Genomic DNA, 19,775 nt, shown 5'->3' with positions numbered 1-19,775 from the left:
GATACCAATGCTAACAGAGCTAATGAGGCTAACAAGGCTATCGGATACCAAGGCTAGCAGAGCTAATGAGGCTAACAGGGATAACGAGCTAATCGGGCTGGCCACTCTCAGCCAATTAACTGTCAACAGGTCCATTTCATTATTAGAGCTCAACTTTAATGGACCTTCAAAACCAGAACAAGTTGTTGTTATCAACAGCCCAACTGGAAAAAAAACAACTTTCATACCTTCTGCTTTTAAAGAATTAGAAACGGTTTGTTTCCAAAGGCTCTGAAGCAGAAAGCTGCCAACTCTTCACTTCCTCATAAAAAGCAGGTTTGATGGTGACCCTTCACCATGAAACCAAGTTAAAACAAAACAGATCTTCCCAATAAAAAAAACACTGAGCGTCTCAGTAAAAGAAAAATCCCTTCACAATAACACAGACGTCACAATAAATCACCCAAGAAACACCTGTGTCTGCACGCTGGAAACTGTAATTACAGTCTCCCCCCCCCCCCCGGACCCCCTGCAGGTCGACTACAGAGCCAACAGGTCTGTAGTCGATGCTGTCATCATGGGCCTCCACTTCGCCCTCCAGCATCTGGACTCCCCAGGAACCCACGCCAGGATCCTGTTTGTGGACTTCAGCTGTGCCTTCAACATCATCATCATCATCATCTCGTCTCTGCTGCAGGACAAACTCTCTCAGCTGCATGTGCCTGATTTCACCTGCAAGTGGATCCCTGACTTCCTGTCCGACAGGAAGCAGCACGTGAAGCTGAGGAAACACGTCTCTGTCTCTCGGTCCATCAGCACCGGTTCCCCCCAAGGCTTCTCCCTGTACACCATCAGCTGCTCCTCCAGTCACCAGTCCGTCAAGCTCCTGTTTGCTGATGACACCACCCTCATTGGACTGATCTCTGGTGGGGACGAGTCCGCCTGCAGGTGGGAGTCTGACCACCTGGTGACGTGGTGCAGCCAGAACAACCTGGAGCTCAACGCCCTGAAGACAGTGGAGATGGTCGTGGACTTCAGGATGAACGCAGCCCCCCCCCCCCTCACCTTGTGTGACTCCCCCGTCACCACGGTGGACTCCTTCCGTTTCCTGGGCTCCATCATCACCAGGACCTCAAGTGGGAGCTGAACATCAGCTCCATCACCGAGAAGACTCAGCAGAGGATGTTCTTCCTGAAGAAATTCAACCTGCCAAAGATGATGATGGTGCACTTCTACACAGCCATCATGGAGTCCATCCTCTGCTCCTCCTCCTGCTCCTCCTGCTGCTCCCCTCTCACCCCCCGACAAAACCTGTTTGTGTCCCTTTCATCTGGCAGGAGGCTGAGGTCCATCAGGACCAGGACCTCATGCCGTCAGGAGTCATCAGAACTCGGGTCCCCCACTGACTTCACTTTCTGTTTGCTGGTGCACTTTACTTTTAATTTTATTTTTTTACTTAACTCTTATTCCTTTATTTTAAAACTAAGCCATAGCTTTAGATGACTAACCTATTAGCATCATATTTCATTATATTTTAGGGTTAGTTGTCTTGTCTAAAAGTCCTTGTATGTCTGACATAGTCAATAAATAAATGTTTCCTGATGCAACGTTCTAACACATCAGAGACAGTGAGGATACGTTAGCTCCAATAACATTAGTTATGTAAATATACCTCTCATATGTAATAAACGCATGCGGTAGTAGTATTTTAGAACTAGCTAGCTTTTACACATCTATAACACTACAAACAATACTGGATACCTGAGCTGCATTTACCTCTAGTATCATTAGTACCTACAAACAGCTTAATCTATGATAACATGACTTTGTATTCCTTCAATACTGCTGGTAATTCATTCTATAATATTAGTCGGCAACTGTGATACTCCTGTATAATATTAATACATTTAAATTATTTCTGACTTTAATAGACTCATAGTTTGACCAATATCTACAGATCTATGAGAACACGTGTAGCATCTCGTTTCAAGAAAGCATTCGCAGATGTTGGTTTTTGATGAACAGTCAGCCCCCCCCATACCACCCCCCCCTTTCTGGGTGTGGAATGTGGAGAAGACGACTCTGAGGCCTGAAGACAGGAAAACCCCCAAAACCAGCAAGAGCTCAGCGACATGTGGATCACTTTATACTGTTAGCTAGCTTACTTGCTGTTAGCATGTTGAGCACACATTAAATACACACATTCAATATAAACATAATGAAGTTAATAAGACTTGACCCCTAAGAATAGAAAGGGAAAAATGTGTTACCTTGAGCTCAGGTGAGTGAACACCTGGTAAGTAGCGGTCAGCAGTTAGCCTTTAGCTAGAATCAAGAACCCACAAACACTGCCAGAACCTGGACCAAGTTCTGGTCAACAGACCCACTGACCCCACATTATGGGGTCCAAAGGCATTGTGGGAAAGTTGGAATTCTCAGCAGATGAGGCTCAAAGGTAAAGAGTCGTCATCGTGGACTCAGTCCGGCATCAAATGACCTCCGTTTTAGTAGTTTTAATCCCGTCTGCTTGTTTAATGAACTCTTTCATTCTGGATGATCTCTCATTGCCGTCACCTGGTCCTCAGGTCCTTCTCACCTGCAGCCCATTGCCTCATCAGTCCCTCACTTTCTTGTGTGACTGCTGCTGATTGGCCGGTCCCAACCCTGTTCACCTGACTACTCCACCTGGGATTCTTGCGTGACCCCTTTTTGTCGTGTAACACCCTCAAAGATGGCAGGTCGGATTGATCCACTTTTTATTTATTCAATGCAGGTGACTGCAAGACACAAAAACACACTCATCAGCACCACAGCGCCAACTGTCGACGTTCTCCCCTGCTCAGAACCGGACCGAGCCGGCTCCAAGCCACCACCATTCGAATCGCGCTGCTGCCGCCTAGTGGTGAAGCTGGTGTACTGGTTATACCTGAGGGCGCAACACGGGTACCTGTGACCCGTTCACTATGAAGTCTGGAACTTGCAACATGTCTTTTCTCCAATACTGTAAAAAAAAGCCCCCATGTATCTACATGTTTTTACATGTTTGACACTGTGGAAAAATCAATGTCGCTATGGAAACAAACATGAACTCAAAGGAGGATCAAAGGTCAACGAAGCGTTCACCATCTCTCTTTTTTTCCCTTAGAAGCCAAAGAACCACAAATATTTCTTCTTCTCATCGTCTGTCAGCGAGAACATCTTCAGTTCAAATACAGAAATACAAAAAATGAAAAGAAATCCACTAAAATAAAAATAAATGGTCTATGTATTAATTTGGGAACTCAAAAAAAAATCTAAATGAAAACATTTTTCCCCTTGATCGCAATATTCTAACATTTAAAAATGTAAATTGCTCACATGACTACATTAAATAAATGTGCTGATACGAACAAAGAATGAGATGAATAGGAATATATACATATATAATCTAATCAAAGGAATGCCTCCATGTAATGAACGTATTCCCTGTAAATGATACATTTCACAATAAGAGTCCCAATAAATAGAGATAAGAGGAGGAAGAGCCAAGAGCCTTCCCTTTCATCACAACCACTGCGTTGACTGGGCCGGTTCCATGTGGTCCACTGCGACTTAGAACTACAACATGGACGAAATAATACAACTACAAGGTCTTAGCTTTACTCAAAAGGTGTGGAAGCCACCAGGGCGGGACTGGGACAAAAAAGGGCCCTGGCATTTTTGCTCAGACCGGCCCCCCACAATCGGTCGGACACAACCACCAACCAGTCCACCATCGTCTTGTCCCAGTAGATGTGCACATCTACTGTTCTGTTCCCATTAACCCGTACAAAGCTGGGGACTACTGTAAGTGCCATGGACCAGTTTACAATTACAAGTATAGATGACTTTGTTTTAAAGGGATAGTTCACACAACAATGAAAATTTACTCACCATCACGTTGTTCCAAACCTGTATGATTTCTTTTATTCTGCTAAACAAAAGAAAGATATTTTGACGTTAGTGACCTCTTCTAACGTGTAACTCGTTGTGGGCGAGTAATAATTAAAATAATCAAGTCATCATTTAAGTTTTTTTCTAGAGAGTTTTAAATGTTACATTAGAATATTTAATATATATAATATCCCAAGTTGCAATTAAATAAGTGAACTTTCAACTCTGCTAGCTACAAAAACAGTGCAAAATAGCTTATGCTGTGTTATTTGACTTTAGCTGAGTTGCATTGCAGTAACTTTTAAGTGACAATTTGACAAATGACAACCTCACAATCAGACTTTATAAAAGCAACAACCGACAACAATTATGTTTGTTGCCTTATTATAATATTCATTAATTGAGGTAACTGTTAAATGGTCATCATCTTCGTTGTGGCCAGGTCCACACACACTATCCTCATAGCACCGCCCTGATTAACACCCCCTCCCTGTTCATGTACCTGCTTGCTTACCGTTTCAATGGCACTCTCCTGCTCACTCTGCCCCTCCTGGACTTCACTGTCACACTGACACCTGCTGCACCTTCTCCTTTGCTGCACCTTCTCCTCTGCTGCACCTTCTCTGCTGCACCTTCTTCTCTGCTGCCTGCGAGCCGCAAGCACCGCTCTCGCTGTGGCTAGTCACCTCTAGTCACCCCTAGTCACCTCTAGTCACCTCTAGTCACCCCTAGTCACCTCTAGTCACCTCTAGTCACCTCTCCTCCTCCTCCATGTGCCATGTTCACCTGCTGCTTCTGTAGCCAACCGTCCCGTATTACCCGGGACATTCCGAATTATGGGCAGTTTTGATTTGTCCCGGTCGGCACAGCTCCGGTCCCGATGTCCAATCACAGCCCGCTAAGTCAAAGACGCGCGAAAAACTCCCGGTTGTTGTGAAGTTGTGACGCATCAGACCGGTGTGCGCGCGGGGGCCGGATGAGAGCTGTCGTCTCTGTGGAAATGAGCAGTGAGGCCCCCCCCTCTAGATTTTATTTTTTTGGCCCGCATTTTCTCCGCACCCCCCCCCTGTTCTTACGTTTTTGTTTCTCCATCCTGATCCACACATTCCTCTCTGGCTCTGAGCCACTGACGCATCTGACGGGCAGTGGGAGGGGTGGAGCCTGCTAAGAGATGATTGGGCCAGCCCAGTGTCAGTATGCAAAATGAACCAATGGGCCGCTGTCCCTGCTTTATGGGCCTATCGGGGGTCCCCAAAGATGACCAGTCCAGCCCTGGTACCAGAGACAAGGGTTTGATTTAATGTACTTCCGTTACATATTTACTTAAATACTACATTTGCATGATGGAGGGACAAATAATCCCTTCCTGCCAAACCCTTGTGTTTAGTCACCAACATGTATATACTAATACTGCCTCTCCCATAAAAAGAGTTTCTAGTAATACCACTAATAAATAAATGTGTGGCACTGGAATGTTTCTGTAAAAAATATTGTCTTTATTATTTTATAAAAACATGAGAGTTCACTTACAGTTTTAACTTTTAGTACCTAAAGTAACAAAATAACAAACAATGACAGACAAAGATTTAAACTGACTGGTCAGTCAGAGGGTGGGGAAAGAAAAACTAACAAATAGCATCTAAACAACAAATCATGGATTTAATCTACAGTCCAGAATATTTCAGGTTCTTTGCATTGGAACTTAAATGAGAAATTTCTCTCCAACCATCAGCCAAACATTTCAATATTTAGAGGTTTCTGATTGGTGAAGAAATACAGAAGTGAAGACAGGTAGTTCTACACAACTTCTTCACGAGTTCTACTTAGGTTCTTCAGAAGTTCTTCATGAGGACTTTAGAAGTTCTACACTACTTCTTTCTACTTCTACGTTAGTTCACGAGTTCTTTAAGAGTTCTCTACATCCGCTCACAGTCCAGCATCCTTTATGAAACGTAAACATGGTGGTTTTTATTAAGTGAAGCTCTGAGAGTCTACGCGTGGGATCTAGCAGAGCAGTGAAGGCACTGACGAACAAGAGTGCTGATTCCAACCTCCAACAGTTGCCAGAACCTCCTGTGAGGTGTTAAGACCTCCAGCGAGGCGTTTGGAGCTCCAGCAGCAGGTCCAACAGAAGCCCTCCAGATGAAGCTAAAGATGAGGCGCGGAGCCCTTCCACAGCGTGAGGTTCTCAGAGGAGACCAAGAAGAGCAGTGAGCACGGAGCGAAGCATTAAAAAACAAACAGCGTGTATTTACAGGTGAAGGTGAGAAGGACAGGCGACAGGTCCAGTAGAAGGCAGGGATCTGTAGAGGACGCAGACCTGGTTCACCAGATGTGGACCAGCTAAGTGGTGCAGCTTTCTCTCCTCTCCAGGAACCTGATGCACAAAACCAGATCACAGCGGATCAGTTTGGCCTCAGACCTCAAAGCAGTAACACTTTAAAACGTTAAACTCACACTTGAGTCTGTCGCACAAAGTCTGCAAACTGTTGATCTCGGACACACAATTCGAGGACCCTGAGACGCTCCTGGACCTCCTGCGGGGACGGGGTCAAAGGTCAGATGTTAAGGGAGGCTTTGAGGCCACAAGTACGAGTCTGTTACTCTCAATATGCCCGTAGTAATAAGACCTCCTTGGTGAGCGCAGCGTTCTGGTAGATCTGCTGGATCTCGTCAGCGCTGAGGTCCAGGGGCCCTCCGGAGCCTGCGGAGCTGCTGTGCCGGGGCCCGTCGTCATAGCGACGGTAGTACCGGGCGCTGACCGGCTCGCCCTCAAAGGCGCCGTTGAGCTTGTGGGCTCGCTCCAGCGTCGCCCCGCCGTCACCTCGCCTGCAGGGAAACACGCCGGCGTCACCTCCACAGACAAATGGATCAGAACCAGCCTGTCACGGCGCCCCGACTAACCGTAGAGGGTCCTCTGTGTCTCCACCATCGTACTGGTCCCGCAGCGCCCTCCCTAGGAAGAAGATGATGGCGGCCGCCACGGCCAGAAAGCCCGCCGCCGAGGCCACGGCGATGCCGACCACCAGCAGCTCGGACACAAACTCCTCGCAGTGCTCGCCGCGGTACCACCAGTTCTCCCCGACCCGGCACCTGCAGCAGACCTCACTGGTTCAATTCCCTCAGGCACAGACTGGAGGACCTATGGACTACTTTATAGAGCAGTTTAAACTATCTGATGGATGAAGTTAACACTCAATTAACTATTTTCAAACAGTAAAAACTGTATTGGAAGAATATTGTAAAGATGTAACAATATAATGTGTTGAAAATAACATTTATTTCTCATGAGGTGGTTCAACAAAATAATTCAAATAAAACCATAGTCCCTGTTGTTGCATTTAAAGCCAATGAGAAGAAGAATGAAGAAATGTTGAGTAAACAACAAACTTATCCAAGTCCTCCTCTGCAGAGCTCCGGTGACAACATGAAACCAGTCCGTACTTGTACTTGTACTTGTACTTGTACTTGTACCATCAATCAATTCATCACCTGCAGATGGCGCCCTTTCCAGCGATGATGTCACACTTGCCATCGTTGAGGCAGAAGTCGAGCTGCAGCTCGCAGACGCTGCGGCACGGCAGGCCGTCGACGCTCAGGTACCCGGCGGCACAGACGCACTCCGCCTCCCCGGACCAGCGGTTCACCAGGCACCGGGAGAAGTCGTTACAGGCCTGGAACTTGCAGGGGTCGGCCCGCTCACCTGGCAGGTGGGTTGAAGGACACAAACGCTTGTGATGGCTCTGATCTGAAAGCTTGCTCCTCCCTCGGCTGCCAGTATGAAGAAGTGAGGAAAGGAGCACCTCGAGGTTGAGCTCATGCAGATGGACTTTAAGTCCAGAGCCACGGCGTGGTCACCATGTGATGTGAGTCACTGCGGCAGATTACCAGGAACTCCTCTGATTGGCTCAGACAGATTAAAGAGCTGCAGCTCAGCAGAGGAAGTGACAGTAAATCTCACCCAACACTACGGAGACCCGCTCTAATGACACAACAAAAGTGTGTATTCTAACATCGTTATTGTTATTATTCACCACTTTACTGTTATTTTAGAACTGTTCACTGAAGATTGCTTTCATCACGGATTGATGTGTTATTGAAAAGGTTTCTATGAATATGTTCATATTAATACTACTTGACTGAATAATCGTTATAAATAATAAATAAATAAATAATAGTTTTGATTGGTCTTAAGTATTCCACTTAATCTAAATGATGCCACAATATACTTTTATTATTATGTATATTACAATATATGTTTTTTAGATTATATATATATATTGTAATTAGGAAGATAACAAGAGAAGCAGTAGCACTACTTGACTCGTCCCACCTGACTCCACGTCCAGCGAGTACTTGTCGATGTCCAGGTTCATGGTCTGGTAGGCGGTGTTGGCAAAGTCCTCCAGGACGAGGTACACCACGTTGGTGACCCCTTGGGGAACCGGCTTACCAAACCTCATCCTGCTGTTCACCACGATGCTGCCGTTCCTGAAGTTGAGGATCTCCAGATTCTTGAAGTTGTTTAAGTTGGACTGAAGGTGTGGGACCAGCTGTGAGGTGAAGGTAAGACTTGAGAAGATTAGAAAAGGTGGATGGAAAACTTGTTACTCATCAGGGACTTCAAGGCCTCACCAGCTGAAGGAACTGGTGCTCCAGGGCTTTGTACTCGGGCGAGCTCCTGTTGAAGAGGTCCAGGGAGAACGCCATGTTGGTCACCCTGAGGCTAAAGAACACAGTCAGGGCCCGGCCGGGTCGGCTCGGTAGGCCAACGCCGTCCGGACCGGACACCTGAGCCCCACTGGAGAATCCGCTGCCGTCACCTTCGGCCGCCTCACCTGCGTACTGGAACAGATCGAAGCTGACGTTGATGCCCGGCACTTTGGAAAGGTCGTGGACCTCGGCAGCTGGGGGGCTGTGGTGGACCTCCTGAAGCGAGGACGATGTTGTGTGGAGGGCTCTGCTACTAGATCCACTTTCTGAAGTATTCGTGGAGGTGGTCAACTCGTTTTGATCCTGAGCTGAAGCTCCTGGAGACTTTGGATCCCCTTGGTGTGATGATGTATGGTGTGGAGCACCTGACGTCGGACTGCTCATTAGAAACTCTTCATCGTGGTTTAGGCGCTCGTGGGAAAGCGGCCCCTCGTCCTCTGGTGCTGAATCAGACACTCGTGTGAACGGGGAGTCCATCTCAGGGGAGAGCGCCATTCTGCCGCTGTGGTCCGACTTCAGGGTGGAAGAGACGAGAGGAGCTGCAGCCGTTATCGAGACAACCAGCACTTTGTCCACAACCAGATCCTTGTCGTGGAGACCAACCTCTGACACCGTTTCTGTGGTGGGTCCAGTGATGGCCATGTCTCGTTCTTCCAAGATCTCCACCATATCTTCCTCTTTGGTTTCTGCTAGCAGGTCAGTTTCAGTGAATAACTGAAATGTGGTGGTGGAGTCAAAGTCAGATTCTGAGTGGACTTCTACAGGATTCTCCCGAGTTGAGGTGGTTTCAGGATCCGGGACTTTAAACGGTCCCATTTTTGTTGCAGCTGGAAGTTCTACTGGTGCTTCAGTAGCTTTCTCATCTTCGGTGGTGTCTGGAGGCTTCAGGGCCCAATTGGTTGGTCCTGCAAAAACAGGACTCTTTTGAGTCCAGGTTTCAAGTTCAGAAGAGTCTGTGACCGGAGCCGCAAGGGTGTGTGGTCTGGTCAAGAAGTAGTCCTCATGGATGCCAGATGCCTCTGGTAAAAGTTCGAAAGCCAAGGTTCCTTTGGGGGAGAACACCGGCGCTTCATTGGTGGTTGAGTGCTGAGGGACTGTTCTGATGTGGGGCATCTCAAGAACCCTGTCCAAAAATGTCTCCTCAATGTGTCCATCAAAAGCAGGAGGTGTTGTCTGTAATTGGGAAGCTACGGTGAACTGAAACGCAACTGAAGGAACATCCTGATTCTCGGTGGCTGCAGTGGTCTCCTCGTCCTCGCTCTCCAGGTCCGGCGGCGGTAACGCCTCCGGGCCGCCGACCTCGTCCTCATATAGGAGGCTGTTGGAGGAGAACGACGGTTGGAGGTCGGCACCTTGCCCATCTCCGGAGGAGCCGGAACCCGATCCGTCTTCGAGCGGGACCTTGGGGGCAGCGTGAAGTCCCAGAAGATCAGAAGATCCTCCAGGATCCACCTGGTTGCCATGAGGGACGATGTCACCGCCTGGTGGGGCATTACTCATGAGAAAGCCTTCATCTTCAAGGCTCTCCTCCTCTGGAAACCAGAAGAGCATAAAAGAAACACATTGTTATACACATGTATCTGGTATTCCTTCAGGAGCTGATTGGCTGCTCACTCTCTCTCTGCAGGTCTGAGGTCTTCGCGGTTAACCCTGCAGCAGCTGGTGGATTTGTGCTCCCTCCAAACACAAGGACGTCGTTTTCGCTGGACACAGCGTCCTTCTGGTCCAAGGGGTCGAAGAGGAACTCATCTTTGTTGAGCAAAACGTCGGTGAGGTCGACCTCGTGGCTCGGAGCGTCAGGAGGCTTCTCCGCAGCGAGGATGTTGTCCTGTCAGAAGATGGTTTAGTGAGATTGATGAGAAGGGACTTTGTTTCTGGTGTCAGCTTCTTCTTCTGGTTGACTTTTTTATTTAGAATTTTCACATACAATTATGCACAAGAACTCGATGCTCTGTATTTTCTATTTGGTTGGTAAACGGATCCATAGCTTTGCTCCTTGAGCAGAGAAGACTCACCATGTCGTTGAGGGGGTCGGCCGATCGGCTTGTGGGTTTCACAGCTGCAGAGAAGAGTTCATTGATAACATCCTCAATCTATTGAAAGCCCTCAAAAGGGGTTTGACTTTTCACAGCATCAACATAAAAAAAAAAAATCTGTTTGATATTAACTGTACTGCTTTCTAGGAATTAAGAATAAGAGCAAAAAGAATATTGAATCCCTTTCCCAATAGAAAAAATGAAATAAAACTATTGTGTGTCTCGTCTTTGTGTTTCTGGGATCTACAGTAATTTAATTCTATTTAGAAAGTGAACACAGAACCAGTTTAGTTCCTCTTTCAATGGGAAGTGCGTCCACCCATGTGACTGGTACGGTAAGCATTCTTGGTACCGTTTTCCACCTGCAGGGCGTCCGGCTGCATCTCCAGGCTGCTGCTGCTCATGAGGTCCTTGTGCAGAGCCTCTGTGATGTAGTTGCGGAAGTCGGTGATGGTGTAGACCACGGTGGGCTGCTCGGCGGCTCCTGGGTAATTCTTCTCCACCAGGTTGTTCTGAAGAGCGATAAAGTCCAGCGTGTCGTTGGCGACTCCGCTGTCGCTGTTCACCTCCAGGGTGACGACGTAGTGGACCAGAACCACCAGGCCCCTGAGGGGGAACAAGACCAGCACGAGGATTAGGTTTTTCAACTTCTGCAGTTTGCTTTGTGTAGAGTTCAGTCTTTCACAGAATTGTTGTCACGTGACTGAACCTTGGATTGAATGACTTTTACTTAATCCCTTAAAAAGTTTTTCTTATGGTGAAGGTCTACATGAGATGGGTAGAGAAAACTGTTTTAGCCATTTCTGCTGGATGTGTTCCTCTCACATGATACGTTCAAGGGAAAGACGAGTGACGGATGACGATGACGTTTGTTAACTCTTCTGGAAACAACCCATCACAGCTGTTCATTTCAGGTTTAAAGGGGGAAAAACCTTGATCAGTAATCCCAGGGCGGCTTATCTCACTTCAGAGCTGATTTACTGTTATTGGAGGCACTAAGCTGTTATTTACTGCTACAGCATGAGTGGGTGGTGGGGGGGTGGGAGGCAACTGACCTGTCGAGGTCCTTCTGAGGCCTGTCAACAGAAACACAACATTTCAGACTCTCAGAGAGCTCAGAGGTCAACGCGTACTGGATCAACAGGAAGTCAGAATCAACTGCACCTGAATTCCACCACAAAGACAGTCTTGAATCCCGGGAGCCTCTCGAAGACCTCTTCGATCTGAAAGAGAAGAAATATCTAGAATCAAAATGTGGAACAACCTTCATTTCTTTATTTCAGAGAACAGAGAAGTAGAAAGTAAATAATCACAGTAAAGCACCCTGGAACAAGCGGTTAACTTCATCAAGGAGAATACGTCCATTTCTCATTTAGAAGGCGGCGCATGTTCTGGTCATCTCATGCCTTGACTATAGTAACATCTAGCAGGTCTACCTGCTGGTGCCTTTCGACCTCTGCAGCTCGCCCAGAATGCAACAGCTCCACTGGCCACCCACACTACTCTGCTAACAGTGCTCTCCCTTCACTGGTTACCAGTGGCTGCCTGCATCCCTTTCAAAACATTGGTACTTGGGAACCGTGCAGCCGACAGATCAGGTCCAGTCTACACCCAGGACCTGGTCCAGTTGGTTGAACCTAAGGTCCCTGGCCGCTCGCTCTGCATCAATCTCATTGTTGCTCTTGAAGAAATTGTCCATGATTCTTGTTGTCATGGGTCTGTTCCCTGTGGGTTGGATGCTCTTATTGTACGTTTCTTTGGATAAAAGCCAAATGACAAATGTAAATCAAAGCTTTTCTTCAGACTGAGGTGAACTAACCATAACCCTGCTGTCTCTACTGACCTTGTCTCTAATGTATCTTTTGAACTTTGACCGTTGATCCTTAGAACCTTAACCAGTGTGCCTAGTATTGACCTCTGACCCCCCTACCCTGCGGGTGAAGCTCTTGGCCAGCTGCTGGTATTGGAAGCTGCTGGGGTCCCTCAGGGCATCGTTGTAGGTTTCTCCTCTTAGCTTGAGGCTCAGCTCCACCACCTGCTCCTTCAGGGGCCTCGGGGGCCACGGCTCCGCTTCGATCTCGTTACCTATCTGAGGGAGCAGGAACGCGTCATCACGACCTGTCATGGACAAGCCGACCTTCTACAGACCTTTTACGTCTACTCACTGCGTTCTCCGAGGTTTGGTCCTCCTCTACGTCACGAGGCCACGCGGTCAGGTCTGGGAAGTTGCCATTGTTGTATTCAATGACGTACTTGGTGGTCACCTCCATGGTATCTACTGGAGCCTCCGTCACATCTGGGGAGATACCCTCAACACTGGCTTCTCTAGGGGCCTCCTCCTCCAGGAAAGGCACGTGAGGAAGCTCATATGGAACCTCTTCAGTCACTCCCCCCTCAGTGGTAAGGATCCCTGGATGCTCACCAGTCACATCTTTTGGAGATGTTTCACTTAGGCCCTCTGGGAAAGAGGAGGACTCTAGACCTTCACTTGCAGACTCAGCCACTTGCATTGTATTATCTCTGGTGGTTTCAGCAACTTTCTCTAATATCTCCAACGAGGTCTCAGATGTTATTTGTTCTGAAACCTCCAAAGGTTCACCTCCGGCTGCTTCTTCGGTTTCATCTTCATCGGACACAATGTCAGGTTCTGCGGGTTTCTTCTCTTCTGTAATTCTTTCCACAAGTGTTGCTTCTTGTACGGGTTCTCTTGAGGGTTCTGCTTTTTTTGCAGCATGTCCAGTTGGTTCAACTTTTTGTACAATTTCTGTAACAGGTTGTAGTTCTCGTTCTGTTAGATTTGCTTCTTGATCATCACCACGTTTTAAAGGTGCCTGAAGGGTACCTGCAGCTTCAGTTGTTCCTCTTTTTGCCGGTGCTTCAGTGGTTGATGTCTCCATCCTATCTTCGCCTGGTTCCCCTTCTGCTGCGAAGCGACCCGCAGATTCTAATACATCTTCTCTGGTAACGTCTCGGTCTTCTGCCCTTTCAGTGTCCTTTAGCTGTGTTACATCTGTTGGTTTTACCTCAATGGACTCCAACATCTCATCTTCAATAACAACCAAGGCTTTGTCATGCTTCACTTGTTCTTCTTCTGCCTCTACTATAATTTCTTCCTCTGCCGCGTCCACCGAAGTTTGCAGAGGTACCTCCTCTGTGATGTAAGAGGCGTCCTCATCCTTGGCCTGATTCAGGAGCACAGGTTCAGAGGTGACCTCATCCATTAGAGTTGGTTTGTGGCCGAGGTCTTCACTAACTTCTCCTAGGATCTTGTTTGTTGTGGTCAGAACCGAAGCCTCAGAAGGAACCTCAGCATCTTGGCTTTCTTCTATAATTTTTGATAAGTTAGCTTCAGATACTTCGAGAACATCTACCTCTAGAGGATCTAAACCGGTTGGTTCTGGTGGATCTGAAGACTCTGTCTGAGACTCTGGAATAACCTCAACGACCTGGAAAGTTCTTTGGGTTTCAGATGAGGCTACAGATTCTTCAGGCCCCGAGTTCAATGCATTGGGCTCAGCAACAACCACAATAGTATCTTCTGTGAGGACCTCTTCAACCTCTAATGGAGGCTCCTCACCTTCTGGTCCAACCTCAGAATCAGATGCATCCACATTTTCAGCAAAGATCTCAACTTCCTCTTCTCTCACAGTTTGATCTTCATCTACCGGTTCTTCTGCGATGTCCCCAACATGTGCTTCTTCTAAAGGGATCTGATCGGTGAACTCCAGGCCCTGTGGAAGATTGTCTTTGTTTGTTGTGACCGTGTCCGGTGCGACGATGACATCAGGGTCGCCTGGTTATAGATGATACGAATGATCAGCTGATGTGACGTCTCAGGATGATGGAGAGTTAATTCAAGTATTTATATATGTTACACATGCTAATAGAAGCTAATACACCTAATATAAATATTTCATGTTTGCTAAGCGAACAAAAACCATGAGGCCCATTTCCTTTTGTTCTATTGCTGGTTACATGTCACATGACCTTGATCCTTTCATTTGAGTTTTTAGGCGCCGTTTCTGGGGATTCGAGGATATTCTGCTAGATGTTCAATCCATTTAGAAATGAAGATCTGAAGTTTTATACTTCATAAAACGTAGATCTAAACGGTGCTAGCGTTTTCTGATCGGTGGGACGAGCTTGTTGAGTTGGGACAGATCACGTCTGTCTTTACATTAGCAGGAACCGAACTGATCTGCTCCTCATCGGTCTGTGACCTCCGTGACCTCTGTAACCTCACTGACCCCGAGTCAGTTGCATCCCAGCCCTCCACTGACCAGACTGCTGCCCTCTAAATAGGCTTACAGGTCTATTCAGGGCCGCCGGCTAAGCTGCCAGCAGTCAAACGCCTCATTTTGCACGGGGACGGGTCCTCTTCCACCTCCCCCTCCACGGGGGGTGAAAACGAAGACTTTCATCAGATCACCGGTGAGATACTACGGACCTCCTGCTGTCTCATTAATCCAAAGAGCTTCCTGCTGCTTCTAGTTTCACTTCTACTCCTAAATGTTTTAATGCTCATAACTAGATAATGCATACAATTAAAGCCTATATATGTAACTAATATCTAAGGTTCCTGTGGAAGTGAAGCAAACTAAAAGCTGAATGAATGAGATAAAACTAAAATAAATAAAAACACATTTTTTCTCTACCCTTATGAAAGCAGGGTCTCACGGTGAAGGTTTACCTTGAGGACTTCCAGCCACTGACGTCCTCGCCGTCTCAGAGCTGTGAAAGAGACATTATATACATCCTTAACCAATAAGGTAACAGTTGGGGGTGTTGTTAGGCCAGCGCACGTTGTGCATCTCATTTCAGTAGAGACAAACAGTCCCTGTACGTGCATGTAAACAGCATTGGAGACAGCGAGATGCTCCTTGTGGCAGCAATGGCACGTCTGTGGGAAGCTAACTACGCCACGCTGAGTGGGCGGAGCCACGTTTGTCCCAGAAACAGCCGTTGTTTGTACAACAGGTCAGCTGCGTAATGACGGCAGTTATTAATGTTTATTAGAGACACGTGAGCGCACTCAGCGCGCCGCTACGACGCTGCTACGACGCCGCCACGAAGCCGCCACGAAGCCGCCATGAAGCCGCTACGACGCCGCGGCCTCAAAGAGGATGTGGGCCCTGCTGCAGCATTGGGTCTCGCTTCATCTCATTCATTCACATCGTTTAAAGATCGGGGTTATGTAAGCTCGCATTGCCTAGAAACGATCATTTGTGGGATTTATATATATGTTATATATATACACACACATATGTATCTATGTGCTACTGAGTCCAGGTCTGCTGTGCAGGTGAGAGCAGTCCTACCTGCATGGTGGAGGCCTTGAGGTGGTGTTCACACTGCAGCAGTTGGTAAAGCACACAAAGGGTTTAACCACATCACTCTACAACTATATATGTTATATCATATATAATTATTATATATGATATATCAGCTGCAGAACCAATAAACTTGATTGTAGAAAACAAGTTAACAATAGTAACAAATGTGTAAATCAGGTTCTAATGACTCAAACAATGTGATGGAATATTCTATTGACAGGTTAGTAAAACAAAACACTTAAACAGACCTGTTTATCGACGTCGCCATGGCAACCCTCTGAAGGATGGAAACACAAGGTACCGCAATCCATAACTTTAAAATGAGTGAGTTTTTTATATTCAGCAACATAAGAACAAAGTAAATATTCAATTTGACTTTCAGTTTTAATATGAAAGATGTTTTTTTATATATATGGTATATTCTGTATATATTAGGGCTGTCAATATTCTGCAGAGTCACTGGAGGGAGGAGAAAAATGAACTCTTCTTTCATGGAAGTAGCCTAGCAGCTAGCTTAGACCAGTGCATAAAGTGGTATACATGTATTTATATAATATATGACTCTGTCTGACTGACATCTGATTCAGGCTCTTGTCATCTCCTGGACTATTGTAACTGTCTCCTGGCAGGTCTCCCTGCTCCATTCCACCTCTGCAGCTCATCCAGAATGCAGCAGCTCCACTGGTCTTCAACCTTCCTAAGTTCTCAAAGCACTGGTGCTCACGTAGCATGTTGTGGATGGATGGGGTCCAGTCTCCATCCAGGACCTGGTGAAACCCTCCATCCCAACATCAAGCTGCTTGTTCCTCACTGAGAGCAGAACACTGGACTAGATCTCCACTCTTTTCTGTCCTGCTGCTAGATGGTGGAAGGAGCTCTGTGATGACATCAGGACCACAGAGAGCCTTCACATCTTCACACTAAAGACACACCTCTTCAGACTAAACACTAACACACTGTAGACCTTAAACTGGATCTTATAATGGATCTTATCTATAACAAGTTGTACATCGGCTTATTTGATGAAATTGCACTTTGTTTCTTGCTCTCGTTTCTTTCCTTATGGTTGAAAGTCGCTTTGGATAAAAGTGACAGCTAAATGACATGTGATGGAATGTAATGTAATATACAAGTACTCACAATCCTAACCAGGCGAACATGCTCCTCTGATTGGCTGAAGAAGCGTCCAATCTCCTTGGCGCTGACGGACTCGTGGACGCAGCGACCGACCCAGTTCTGATACTCCACCCGCTCCGGAAGGCGGTCCCAGAAAACCTTGAAGGCCTCCCACACCATCTCCTGACACACTAAGAATCAAAGTACATCAGATGTTAGGACCAGGACCGGAGCCAGGACCAGGACCAGGAACCGGACCTACCTCTGAGCTGGAAGTACTTGAGATGGTTGTTGACGGCCTGCTGGAACGTCTCCTGAGAACAAAGCTTGACTCCACTGGGAAACAAAATGTTTCTTCTCCTGCGAATTAAAGCTCGTCTGTCGAGAAGCTGATTGGGAACCAAGGACGAATCCAGAAGATGAGACCCAGGCTCTTCAGGATCCAACAGTTGAGATTCCTCAGGGTCCATATCTGTAGGAGAACCAGAGGGCTCTACTGTGAGAACTACTTCTATATTCTTACTGCCCATAATACTTTTACTGCTAGAAGTATTCCTGTACTTTACTGCTGATGACAGAAGTACCTGTGAATAGTACTGACTACTACGACTAATACACTGACTACGGTACCAAGTACTTGGTGGTACTTACACTCCAATATAAACACACAAGTATCTGTTAGTGGTACTTGTACCGTGATAGTACCTGACTCCAGGTGGACAGCTCCTGACAGAAGAACAGCTCCCAGAATCCACAGCAACAACCGCCCTTCCATTTCTCAGAAGACGTGAACCTCCAGCAGGACTCTTCTTTGTCTTTGTTTCTTAGCTCCTCAGCTCCTCAGCTCCTCGTGTCCTTCACTCCTTGGCTTCTCAGGTCCTCCACTCTTTTGCTCCTCAGCTTTTCTCCTCCTCAACACCTTCGCTCTTGGGACTCTTTGGCTTCCCAGCTCCCGGAGAGGTCTCTCCAGAGGTCCAGTGAGACGTGTGAGGAGGACCCAACGTCTCCTCGCTGCTCTCTGAACAGATGGGACCTCCTTCTCTTTGCTCTAATCCCATTTGTTAATCTACTGGACTGGATAAGCGTCAGAGTCCTGTCGCTTTAAGGAAGTTAAACCAAAGGGCTTCAGACAGCAGTCTGGATCAAAGGTAAATTACCACTCGGCAGTGGCACATTACTTCAGGTGCAGAACCACGACCCACCTTAGAAACCCTTACTTCAGGTGCAGAACCACGACCCACCTTAGAAACCCTTACTTCAGGTGCAGAACCACGACCCACCTTAGAAACCCTGAGGAGTCCCGAATAATGCTCTGATGTCTGTGAGCCGCTGAGTGGCCACAGAGTGAAACGTGAGAAGCCTCTGAGGTGGCCAGGTGGTCCTCACTGATCTGGATTACCTGAGCACCCTTCAAGGTCACATTCTGAATGACAAGGTCAAAGGTTACCATGCTGCCTTGTTTTCTCCAAACCAGTTAGTTCCGATTGGACCAGTTCAGATGGATGAATGAATCTTTCTCATTTAGCAGCTTTAAAGACAACGTGTCTCCATTTGATCTTTACATGATTAAAATAAAGCAGACTGGCCCTTTGTAAAAGTCTCCTGGATCGGACTCTGGCTTTCAACAATGGCTCTGATTGGTTAACAAGATTAACTGCAGATCAAAGGAAATCTAAATAACCGTTTGTTCTCCAGTGGCCTAAAGTTGACCATCAAGAAACGGTTCTTTGAGACAAGGTTTTCAAAAGGTCTTGCAGGGAATCTGGATCAGTTTTCTACCTGAAGGATTTTGTCTGGGAGGCAGGATGAGGATTCATGGAGAGGTCATTGGTCTAATCTGGACCCCCATAGCTCAGATTAACAGATTAAAGATCTCCATGTCTGCCGGGGGAAACATGAACGATCAATACCTGCCGCCACACAAGACCAGGATCAGACCAGAACCAAACCGGGTCCACGAGAGGGCCAGGACCAGACCAGTACAGGACTAGACTGGGGCCATTAACGAGGAGAGGACCAAACCGGGTCCATGACAGAGCCAGGACCAGTACAGGACCGGTACTAGGTTGAGGGACAGAGCCCAAGTGGATGAAGAAGGACTTTAAGAACAGGTCCAGACCAGGAATGTGCTCAGACCGGGTCCAGAGACAGGTCTTTACCGATGGACCAGAGCCGGGGACACAAGTAATTTGATGTTTTGTCTGGCCCCCCTACGTCTGATCCGCTTAACGAGCTGCAAGCCGATTGGTCAGCGGGGGGGATTAAACATACACAGTTCTAAACACACACCACAGAAGAAGAGAAGTTTAAAGTAGGAAGAGGAGCAGAAACCGGCGCTGACTTCACACATCGATGGACATCATGCAGGAACCCGTTTGGTTAACTGATCACAAGAAGCACATCGAGGGATCCTTCAAAAAGAAAAATGCAGTTGAGGAATTGATGGCGAATCCTTCCACTTCCTGTTTCAGATTGGTTTCAAATTAAGAAACCTGTTCCTCCGAGAAAATGAATTTGGTTTAAACAGGAAGAGAAAAATATGATTGTTGACATAGAGAAGTATAACATTAACTTTCAGTGAGAAATAAAAGATCCAAATTGTGAATGGAAATTCTTTAAATAGAATTGAATGTTTACTGTAATAAAGTAAACATCCAAGTGGTCAATTGAAATCCCGTTTGATGTT

General features: G+C 46.9%; 1 protein-coding gene across 5 annotated transcripts; it reads right to left on the bottom strand.

Moving 5' to 3' along the window:
• Positions 1–850: 850 nt before the first annotated feature.
• On the bottom strand, positions 851–19,759 carry LOC119212519 (interphotoreceptor matrix proteoglycan 2-like). 5 transcript variants are annotated; one of them, XM_062561465.1, is made up of 23 exons: positions 17,795–19,759; positions 17,352–17,561; positions 17,114–17,280; positions 16,222–16,250; positions 15,959–15,991; positions 15,331–15,371; positions 12,806–14,433; positions 12,571–12,729; positions 11,805–11,863; positions 11,696–11,716; positions 10,993–11,246; positions 10,620–10,663; positions 10,219–10,432; positions 8,527–10,136; positions 8,225–8,444; positions 7,384–7,594; positions 6,796–6,984; positions 6,522–6,720; positions 6,349–6,428; positions 4,406–6,268; positions 3,892–3,931; positions 1,045–2,756; positions 851–943 (listed from the first exon to the last, which is right to left on the bottom strand). In XM_062561465.1, exons 1-20 carry the CDS (start codon positions 17,862–17,864, stop codon positions 6,235–6,237), a joined length of 5,472 nt encoding a protein of 1,823 aa, XP_062417449.1. In that variant the 5' UTR covers positions 17,865–19,759; the 3' UTR covers positions 851–943; positions 1,045–2,756; positions 3,892–3,931; positions 4,406–6,234. The 5 variants fall into 5 exon arrangements, with proteins under 5 accessions (XP_062417449.1, XP_062417450.1, XP_062417451.1 ...); XM_062561466.1 differs by having other exon boundaries at positions 3,892–3,928; XM_062561467.1 differs by having other exon boundaries at positions 1,045–3,931; positions 4,406–4,492; positions 4,524–6,268.
• Between the last annotated feature and the right edge of the window lie 16 nt (positions 19,760–19,775).

Source organism: Pungitius pungitius, chromosome 3 (genome assembly GCF_949316345.1).
Source record: "Pungitius pungitius chromosome 3, fPunPun2.1, whole genome shotgun sequence".
In the NCBI taxonomy this organism is placed as follows: Eukaryota; Metazoa; Chordata; class Actinopteri; order Perciformes; family Gasterosteidae; genus Pungitius; species Pungitius pungitius.
The sequence above is the reverse complement of the archived record's forward strand: the minus strand, read 5'-3'. Positions and strand labels throughout refer to the sequence as shown.